This window comes from Colletotrichum destructivum, chromosome 9 (assembly GCF_034447905.1).
Source record: "Colletotrichum destructivum chromosome 9, complete sequence".
Classification (NCBI taxonomy): Eukaryota; Fungi; Ascomycota; class Sordariomycetes; order Glomerellales; family Glomerellaceae; genus Colletotrichum; species Colletotrichum destructivum.
The window spans coordinates 3,147,902-3,157,816 of record NC_085904.1 but is presented as its reverse complement, the minus strand read 5'-3'; the positions used below and the strand labels follow the sequence as shown (position 1 = coordinate 3,157,816).

At 59.0% G+C, this 9,915-nt stretch overlaps 3 protein-coding genes across 3 annotated transcripts; 2 read left to right on the top strand and 1 right to left on the bottom strand.

Moving 5' to 3' along the window:
- Positions 1–831: 831 nt before the first annotated feature.
- On the top strand, positions 832–2,769 carry CDEST_14057 (Putative arrestin-like protein). The gene has a single exon (XM_062930213.1). It carries the CDS (start codon positions 1,047–1,049, stop codon positions 2,721–2,723), a length of 1,677 nt encoding a protein of 558 aa, XP_062786264.1. The 5' UTR covers positions 832–1,046; the 3' UTR covers positions 2,724–2,769.
- Position 2,770: 1 nt separating this feature from the next.
- Positions 2,771–5,096, bottom strand: CDEST_14056 (Putative GPI inositol-deacylase PGAP1, alpha/Beta hydrolase). The gene is made up of 4 exons (XM_062930212.1): positions 4,876–5,096; positions 3,600–4,634; positions 3,333–3,546; positions 2,771–3,244 (listed from the first exon to the last, which is right to left on the bottom strand). Exons 1-2 carry the CDS (start codon positions 5,081–5,083, stop codon positions 3,826–3,828), a joined length of 1,017 nt encoding a protein of 338 aa, XP_062786263.1. The 5' UTR covers positions 5,084–5,096; the 3' UTR covers positions 2,771–3,244; positions 3,333–3,546; positions 3,600–3,825.
- Positions 5,097–7,540: 2,444 nt separating this feature from the next.
- On the top strand, positions 7,541–9,081 carry CDEST_14055 (Putative RTA-like protein). Its single transcript, XM_062930211.1, has 3 exons — positions 7,541–8,015; positions 8,074–8,221; positions 8,276–9,081. Exons 1-3 carry the CDS (start codon positions 7,554–7,556, stop codon positions 8,875–8,877), a joined length of 1,212 nt encoding a protein of 403 aa, XP_062786262.1. The 5' UTR covers positions 7,541–7,553; the 3' UTR covers positions 8,878–9,081.
- The last annotated feature ends 834 nt before the right edge of the window (positions 9,082–9,915 follow it).

Below are 9,915 nucleotides of genomic sequence, written 5' to 3'. Positions count from 1 at the left end.
GAGTCCGACTGAGTGGAATTGATAGTGATTGGGTCAGCCCCCCAATGACATCAACCCGTTCTGCCAGAGCTTCCATTGGACACGACTCACTCACTCGCAGGAGCGTACGGAGCATCTACTCGGAGCTGCAGATATTAGGTACATTCCGCTTCCCATCGTCTGTCTCACTTACCTTGCGGAATATCCGACTTGCTGCTGCCGTTTGTCTGAGTTGTCTTACCTTGCCTTGGACAATTGGTAGTAGGTGCCCAGGAAATTTCCCTTCCTTTACCCTCACAGCTCTAACTCTCCAAGCTTGCTTGCGCCTCACAGTCTCGGCTCCGCACAGTCAACAGTCAGCTCCAACGACGAGGCTTGGAGGGGGGAGGGGACTCAGCCACGCGTCTACGTCGCCCTCTTCTTTTGGAGAGGTCAGGACCAGGTCATCATCGCATCGCCTACACACAAGAGAAGCAAGGAGGGAGTGGAGGAGACACCCACAGAGAGTGAAGACAGAGAGAGAGAGAGAGAGACACACACACAGACCGGACTTTGTCCCGTGACGACAGTCTTGGCTCCCCTTCCGGCCCCCGAGCACCCTTTCCCTACTCATCCGACGACAAGACCCTCATTTCAAAATTTACAACCTTTTTTGACGGATTGAATCGAAAACTCCACCCCTCACTTCACTTTAGATCTTGGCTACTTACCTACACACTTACGCAACTCACACAAACACACACAAACACACACATCAGAAACAAAACGGAAAACACCCACCCCACTTCCTGCCGCCCTTCATTGTAATCAGAGACTCGCACGGTGCGGTACCGCTACACTCGTTCAAGTGAGGTTGAAGCTGTTCATTTGGCCGTCTGAAGCGTCCATACCTCACCGGCATCTGACCGACAACCACCTCGGGCGGAGGAGAGGCGAGGGAGCAACACCACAAGTAAGCATACACCGGGCATTGCCACCAATTAGTGTACACACCACATACACACACGCGCCCGCGCGACACGACATCCCAACAAGTGGACCGAGCGGTAACAATCGACGTCGCAACCATGTCGATTAGGATAGCCCTCGACAATGCGCCCGAGTTCTACACCAACCTCGACTCCGTGACCGGCCGCGTCGTGCTGCATCTGAGCCGGCCCGAGCAGATTGGCGGCATCGTCGTCAAGCTTGAGGGCGAGTCCAAGACGGCTCTGGGCCTGCCCCAAACCTATGACGACCGCTCCCCGCGGCCCGGCGGCGGCCCCGGGAGCATCGCCAGCGAGAACCACAAGATCCTCTACCGCGTCGCCCAGGTCTTCCCCACCTACGAAGACGATCTCGGCGCCGGCTCTGCCAGCTCCAGCTTCTCCCAGAGCTACATGATCCAGGCCGGCCAGCACGAGTTTCCTTTCACCTTCAAGCTGCCCATCAACAACGCCTGCAGCGATCCCGTCGCCATGTCCAAGATCGGCGGCATCGGCGGCATGGGTGGCTTCGGCGCCGGCATCGGGCCCTTCGGTCTCGGTGGCGCCAGGGTCATGGACGGGAGCAAGCAGCTGTTCCTTCAGCACGTCGCCAAGACCCTGCCGCCCTCCTTCACCGGCTTCCCCCGCCAGGCCGAGGTGCGCTACTACCTCAAGGTCACCATCCAGCGCCCCGGCTTCCTCAAAGAGAACTGGCGTTATCAGATCGGCTTCAAATTCATGCCCATTGAGCCCCCACGCCCGCCCAAGACCACCCAAGAGGCCTTTGCTCGACGGCCCTTCTCATTCAAGCCACGTCCGCAGCAGGCCCTGCAGAAGAAGAAGTCGTCCCTTTTCGGCTCCAGCAAAGAAGACGCCGCCGCAACCGATCCGGGTGCCGTGCCGCCCTCCATCGAGCTCTCGGCCCGCTTGCCGCACCCCCCCATCCTGACGTGCAACCAGCCGCTTCCGCTGCGGCTCATCGCCAAGAAGCTCGTCCCCTCGCACGAGCAGGTCTTCCTTACCTCGGTCCAGATCGAGCTCGTCGGCAAGACGCACGTGCGGTGCCACGACCTTTTCAACACCGAGGTCAGCAAGTGGGTCATCGCCACTCAGACGGGGCTCGCCGTGCCCATCCTCGCGGACCCGGCCTCGGACGACCTCTCGCTTGAAACCGTCATCCCGGACGACCTGTGGCGGAACATCCCGCTGCCCAACACTGTCGCACCGTCTTTCATCGCCTGCAACCTTCAGCGCCACTATGAGCTCGAGATCCAGCTCGGCCTATCTTGGGGAAAGCCGCCCAGCCCTCGAGGCTTCCTGAGCTCGTCCAAGGACAACCCGGCGGCGCAGACCATCTTCCTGCCGTTACATTTCTCCAAGATCCAGGTCTACTCGGGTATCGCCCCGCCGCCGCAATTGCTCGAGGCCCTGGCCGCCCAGGCGAGCAGACCTACCGCCGCGACGCTGGGCGTGCCACCGAGGCTACCCCCACGGACGTCACAGTCCTCCCCCGCGACGCCCACGTCGCAGTACCGTCCCGGACAGCAACGACCACCGGCAGCGGCGGCGGGGCCGGGACTGGGGCCTGGATCGCAAGCGCCGCAGTATGACCCGCTGTACCCACCGCAGATCGGCACGCCGGGGGCCACGGGCTTCGACGAGGCACCGCCGAGCTACGATGAGGCCATGGCTGCGAACGCGTCGGGGCCGGAGGAGAGACCAGCGTACAGTGGCGTGACGAACGAGAACGCGCCTAGCCAGATCCCGGAAAAGAGCTAGACGGAGGCGTGTGTGGGATGAATGAATGTTTCTGTTTTTCTTCTCCTGTGAGAGGTAGAGAAGGGTGTTTTGGGACTGAGAGGCGTTTTGGCGTGATTGCATGGGTCAACCAGCATGGATGTGAGGGATGTGTTGTGAGGGATGTGTTGCGAGAGATGTGATGCTGTCTGGATGACAAGAAAGCTAGAACACGGACATGAGCGTGAGGCGACAAGATTAGATGGCTTGGCTGAAAGGGGAGGGAGGGGTAGTTTGGTGTTCTTAATTATACCACGTCCAATTTAGGGAGCTCTTTACACGTTCCTACCCGCGGTACTGTGCGTCGTTTGCGCCAATGTTAGGAACCTGGTGTGCGGGATCACGGGGTCCCGTCTCTCCAAAGGGGTGGGAAGGGTGGAGGAGGTTGAGGTGTCGTTCTATTCCCTTTGTCCATTTCGGGCTATGCGCGACTCTCCCGCCGGGGAGGGAGGGTCTGCGTAATTACAGAGTGATGTTGTCTCTCAGGCGACATCGCGGGATGACTTGAGGTATCGACGGGACACGATATGGTAGAGGCGCGGTTTGGGGGGGGGGGGGGGGGGGGGCAGTTGTCGTGTTGCAGAACAGTACCAAACATGCAGCGCCTGTTTACAAAGAAGAAAAAACCCCGACAGTCACCAGAGACCTGGCCCCCCACGCCTTCTATCCTCGCGCCCTCCAAAGAGCGAGCGACGTCGAGCCCGTTGAGCCTGGGTTCGGTAACATGAAAAGCGAGTCCGAGAGACCCTTGCCGTAGGACGCTAACATTGTAGAGTGACGCGGTAACCCTTCTCATCCGGGGAACCTAGGCGTGCGCGCGTGAGAGGGAGAGGGGGAGAGAGAAAGAGAGCCAGTTACGTTCGACGATGCGGTTGACTCTTGGTTATTTTCAGTCATGAGGTTATCCTTGCGGTCTTGTTTTATCTACACGGTCACACACGCCTAGTCCTTCGTATTCTTACATCACGTCTCGTTGCGTCTAACCCCCCTTTTATTTTTGAAAGCCATCTCGTATATCCACCCCACGCACGCACGGGTATCAGTACATCGGCGCCCCCCTCCCTCCTCCCTTTGCGTCCCCTTTTCACAACCCCTCCTTGGCCAACATGTCGGCAATGTCCAGATAGAACGCAACGGCGTTAAAGGGCCTCGTCTGCCCCATCCAGACCTTGCGCAGCGTCCACTTCAGCCGGTTCGACCAGTTGATCAGGTCCAGGTGGCTCACTTCCAGCAGCGTGCCCTGGTACTTGCCCCACCGGCTGCTAGCGACGCTCACGAGCCCGTCGTTGGCGCCCTCGACACCCTCGAGGATACGGTGGCTCTGCCGGAACGGGCTCAGCAGCGGCGGCCGGCTCGTGCAGGCGCCGTAGCTGAAGTAGCGCACGTCGTCGCGGTCGGGCGTGCGCGGGTTGAACTCGTCCTCCATGTACCGCTGCGTCAGCTGGTCAAAGGCCTGGGTGCCAAGGCCGGCGCGCTCGATGAGTCCGTACAGGCTGGCCAGCTTGATGGGCCCGCGGCCTTCGAGAAGGAAGTCGGCAAAGGCGCTGCCGCGGTGGGGGGTGGCGACGGTGACGAGGCTCGCGACGGAGACGCCGGCGGGCTGGAGGACGGAAATCATGTAGCGGGCGTCGAGGCCGCCCATGGAGTGGGCGACGATGTTGACGGCGCGGCCGCGGGCCTTGGCGGCGATGTCGGCGGCCAGCGCGGCGGCGCGCTCCTCGATGGAGGCCGAGGGCGGCACCGAGGTCGTGATGACGTTGTCCGGGCCCGAGAGCGTGCTCAGCGAGTCCGAGATGCCGTGCCAGTAGTGGATCGGCGGGACGTAGCCGCCCAAGCGGAGCTCGGCGAAGCCCATCAGCCCATGGGCGAGGACGATGGGATTCTTTGGTGTATCTACGTGGGTGTCAGTGTATGTGTGCATGTGTGTATGTGTGTATATGTGTGTGTGTGTGTGTATGTGTGTGTGGATCACTCCTTTTGAGGATGAAGGGGGGGAGGGGGGGGAGGGTAAGGGAACGCGGGTCGAGAGGAAGAGAGAGAGAGGTATAGAGGGTGAGGCACAACGAGGGGGGGGCACAGAATGAGAAGCGGAAAGGATCGGATGGGGTTGGATGGTACCATAGTGTTCTCTAACCACGGCATACTCGTCCGATATCTGTTTGCCCAGGTCTCTGAACCTCGGGTCGCCGTCGTGTTGCTTCGGCCGCGAGGGCGAGGCGGATATACCCCGGCTGCTGCCCGGCCGCGACGAAAGAGGGAGGAAATGCAAGCGATGAGACGCGGTTGGCGCACGAATTAGGGCAGGGGAGAGCGCGTGAGGGCGGCGGCACCTCGTCAGGCATGCGCTGTTCATGGCATGGGACGTATCTGTGCCGTGTCGTCCGTCTCTCTCTCTGTCGGTCTATGTCTCCACACTCTCTCTCACTCTCTTCCCCGAGCGCCTGATGGAATGTTCGTCTTGATGATGGGGCACAGCAACCCTTCCAATGAATGAATGAACAACTGAATGGTTCGCAAGGTCTATAAGGTCAAAGTTGGTGGTGTTGGTGTGAAGTGGTAGCGGGTCGCTGGGTGGTGCATGTTGCCCCATGGGAACGAAGGAAGAAACGCGGGCGATGAAGATGCGATTTCGCTTCCTGCCAAGCATGTTTAAGCGCCCGGCTTTTGACGTCACGCATGGCCGCCGCCCGGGAACGGTCTAGCGCCGATCCGGGGGCGGTACGTATCTACTGACGGTCCTGGTCTCTCGGCCGAAGAGGGGGGGAGGGGCGGTCCACCGACAGCGACGGCCGCTAGTGATTAGTGGACGGATAGTGAACGGATAGTGGACGGAAGTGTCCCGCCCGCACAATCCACTGCGCGCGCATGGACCAGAGCTTCTTCTTCCTGAGTCTTGAATCCTTGATCCTCATCCCACATCCCCCCTCCCCTCCCCTCCCCCTCCCCTCCCCTTCTCCTCTGCCTGTCCGCCTGCCTGCCCGCCTGTCTGTGCGATCTGCGTTTGGACGAGATCAACCGGGGTACGGATGGAGTAAGCTTTGGGAGCATGGTGCAGAGAAGCCATGGCCCATATGCAAGACTGCAGGTTGCGCCCCTGCAGGTTTTTGCCAATCTCGACCACGTCGGGGCCGGGGCCCGATGGCAGAAAGAGTCCCGTCTCCTCACCCCTCCATTTTCCTGAGTGTATTACACGCAACTTTCCATCAGTCACTCGATTCCAGGTCTATCTCGTTTCTCGTCGAGGTGTGAGGGCGGCCGCATCACGCATCATGCAACCTGCGATGCGGGCGTGCGCACACAGTTTGTTGCACTGCACCTGCCATGAAAGGAGAGGCAGAGGGAACCTCGGTCTTCGGCTGTGTGCGTTGGTCGTCGGGTCCCGGGTCATTCGTCCTTTGTCTCTCTCTCTCTCTGTCCCCCCCCCTCTCATTCATTCTTTCTCTTTCCTGTTTTCTCATCCTCCAGACCATCGTATCTTGCCTGCGGCTCCTGTTGGTCAACTCAACAACTAGGGCTGCCAGGCTTGGGTTAGGGGGGGCGCTGGCATACAGCTCGGGAAACTCGTAATCGGACTTTGATTTCAAAGCCGTTCAGTCTGCCTAGTTGTCCCCCAAGTGTGTATGTGTGTGTGTGTGTGTGTGTGTGTGTGTGTGCTTGACCTTTGGCAAATGATATGCCGCTATCGGCAAATCTCCCCGCTTCTCAATCACCCACGCCTTGATCGTAATTTACCTCCCCAGCCCCCAACTTGTCCACAGGCCCGACTCGTTGTGCGGCGTAGCAGCTTCGACCTCAAAGACTGGCTGAGGAGTCTAGGGCCAACGCTTCGGACCCCCCTCTCGCAAGCCAAGGTGTAGGGCAGATGGGGAGAAGCCGCCTCCGCTTCCATTGGACGACCGGTCGGCCCTCCTTGACTCACCGGCCTTCGTGGACCAACAAGGGCTTACTGAATGCCCTCCCCTCCACCGCTCCATTGCAACCTCCTCATCTACGCCTTCCGTGGCCAAACAGGCTGCAACCGCCAACCGGTTCAGGATGATTGGCCCAGAACCCTTGCCGAAGAGGGTCCAGATCTGCAAACATTTCGACCGTTGCACCAACGAACCGTTCCGCTGGGACGGCTTCGCCCTCTCACACCCACCCATCGCCCGCACCATCCGCATCCACACCCGTTCTGGTTGTTTTGGTTTGCTTTGCCAGACATGGTCCGAAGGAGCGTGTTGAGAGGCGTCCAATTGATCCTTCCTTCACGGCACTTCAGTCTTTCTTCGAAGGATGAAAAGGAAAAAGCCACTCAGCCCTGCTGATGCTCGACTTACAATGGTGCTAGGTTTCCGTCCTCCAAACACCGGTGATCGTTTTCCTCTTGGCCGCAAAAGCCTTCCCGTCACTGGCCAGAGAACGGCTGAAGAAACTTCTTGTTGGTACAACGTCTCTTCCGTAGTGGATGTACCCATAACGGATGAAACCGCGGACAGATGAGGGTGTGCCCGTTGGGATCGACCCTGGACTCCTGGTCCTGCGCGAGCCTTCAATCCCCGTCCGACCGCTCCTCTCCCTTGTCGTCTGTCCTGCCACCCTTCATCGTTCATGTTCCAACTCAACCGCCGCCGCCGAAATGCATACCGGTCTGTTGGAAAACACGGGATACGTTTGGCGCATTGCCCACCAGCTCTCCGCCGCGTCTATATATCCCCCTCCCAGCGCCCGGCGCGCTTCTTCCTGTCCCACTCCCTCTCCCGGCATGCCCAGCCATCCGATGGTGAAGCGACACGATAGTTACTGTCGCCTGTCAAGTGGAACAAAGGCACAATGACAGGCGACTGCGGAGACCACACGTGCCCCTACCCGGGGGGCTTTACCCACTACTCGCCCTCGGTGGTCGGAAGCGCCATCTTTCTGGTCTTCTTTGCGCTGCTGGTGCCCGTGTCCCTCTATCAGGGCTTCCGTTTCAAGACGCCGCTCTTCGCCTCGACCCTGGCGACTGGCCTTCTTTTGGAGGTCCTGGGCTTTGCCGGAAGGCTCAGGCTGCGGGAGAACGCCGCCAGCCCGACTTCCTTCTTCCTCTGGCTCCTCGGCGCCATCTTGGGCCCGACGCTGATCGCCGCCGCCATCTGCCAGATCCTCCCTCACGTCATCGCCCTGTACGGCCTTGGCATTGGCTTCACTCAACCAAGGGTCACCGTGCTGCTCCTCATATTCGCCCTTGCTCTCGTTCTCGCGCTGGAGATCGCCGGCGTCGTGTCTGCCGTCTTTGGGCTCGGTGGTGTTCAGGTATGAGGTGTCCGTCACTTGACCGCCGAGAGCCATCGGCACTAACAGATGATTGTAGACATCATCCATACTGCTTGCTGCTCTGGGCGTCCAGATCCTAGCGCTACTGCTCTTCGTGGGCCTGTTTCTCTGGTTTACCCAAAAGATCCCGGACCCGAAGCACGTGGCCGTATACAAGGCCCCAAGATTCAATAACTTCATCAAAAGTGAGTTGGCAGTCCCCGGACGGTGTCGAATGTTAGATTGACCTTTCCGACTAGTGATACCGGCAGTCGCTGTTGTCTTGATCGGGCACACCATTTACCGCCTTGTCGAGTTTTGGGACGGCCTTGGCAGCCCTCTCCAACGTTCGGAAGCCGCATCCCTGGTCATCGGCGGTGCTTTGCCACTGCTGGTGTCTTCGGTCTTGTGCATATACCATCCCGGCGCTGCGTTCGGCCGGGCTTGGAACTTGACGTCGCCGCGTTTTCGTTCTACTTCGTTTCGGTCGCGTCGTCAGACGGTGCCGTCGCCTCTTCAATCGCCCGCTGCGCCTTGGGACGAACACAAAGGACCCCGTCAGCCGGGGTTCACTGCTTCGCGGTTCCCCGACAAGAAGATGTCGCCCGTCGGCGTCGGTCCGATCCCGCTGAGGGAATCAACCATGGCAAGCAAGGTTGCAACCAGCCCTGGCGAGAGTTCGGTGACTTATCCAAGCCCAATCGTTTCAGCGCACAAGTTGAGCCCCATTGCATCGACACATAAGCTTAGCCCGACCTACCAAAAGACGCAGCAGCAGCAGCAGCAGCAAGCGGCGAACACAAACCGGCACAGTACCAGGTCGAATGGAAAGCCTATGGTGAACAGTGAAGAATTGTGGTAGACCGGCAGGGCATTGTCCAAGATTAGACCGAAAGTGGGCGCTAGAAGGGGTTACACGCGAGGTACAGCCTCTCTTTTTTTTTTTTTTTTTTGCGTTAGCGTGGCGTTTGTCAATTTATGGGCCGGATGTTCTTTTCCAGTAGATACCTTGGGCGGCCAGAGTTGATCTCGATTTGAATGAGCTCCCCATCGCGTCGTTTCATTTGAGTTATCGATAGCTTCATAAATTCCAAGATCCTGTGGCTCTTCGCCACAGGAAGTATGCTAGACCAAAGACGGCACCTCCGAGGTGTCCAGCGTGTCCCACTCCGGTTTCTCGCTCGGTGCTCAAGCAATAGGCATCTACGGCGAACATGCCAAGGACGACAACGCGCAACGGTAACACCTGGTCTGTTCCAGATAGACGGACCTTCAGCGTGGGAAACATGCACGCCAGTGCCGTACCGAGGCCGGTCAGTATGCCGCTAGCTCCGACAGCGGTTTTATCCACGAGGCTCTTGACCCCGCGTCGGCGCCGAGTGCTGTATACGTGTGAGATACCAGCGGCAAGACCACTGCCCAGGGCGAGTAGAATAAACCGCGGAGGTGAGGTGCCGAGTAGATAGAACGATTCCACATATGTCTTGTATGTTGACATGTTGACAAAAAGGTGCAATGGCTGGATGTGACTGAAGGCCGAGGTGATCAAGGTGAGCAGGCGAGGGTCGCTTGGGCTGAGCATAAAGTGACGGTGCAAGTAGTCGGAAAGGCCCTTGTGATTGATCGGGAGCGAAGAAAAAACGGGATGGAGAGCCAACAGCCAGGCGAGGTGGACGGCGATGTTGGTCAGGGGAACGCCATAGTAGATGACGGTCCAGAGTACCCCAAGATTGCTGGGCCCAAATCGGGCAGGATTTCGTAGACTCGAGAATGATGCCATCATGCGTGATATTACTGAGACGAATGGGGGAAGGATATGAATGAGGACGGCCGGCCAAGGTTGAGAGACGGAATAATGGGATCTGCTGCCATCCAGTGTGATGACGGGATGGATATCAGG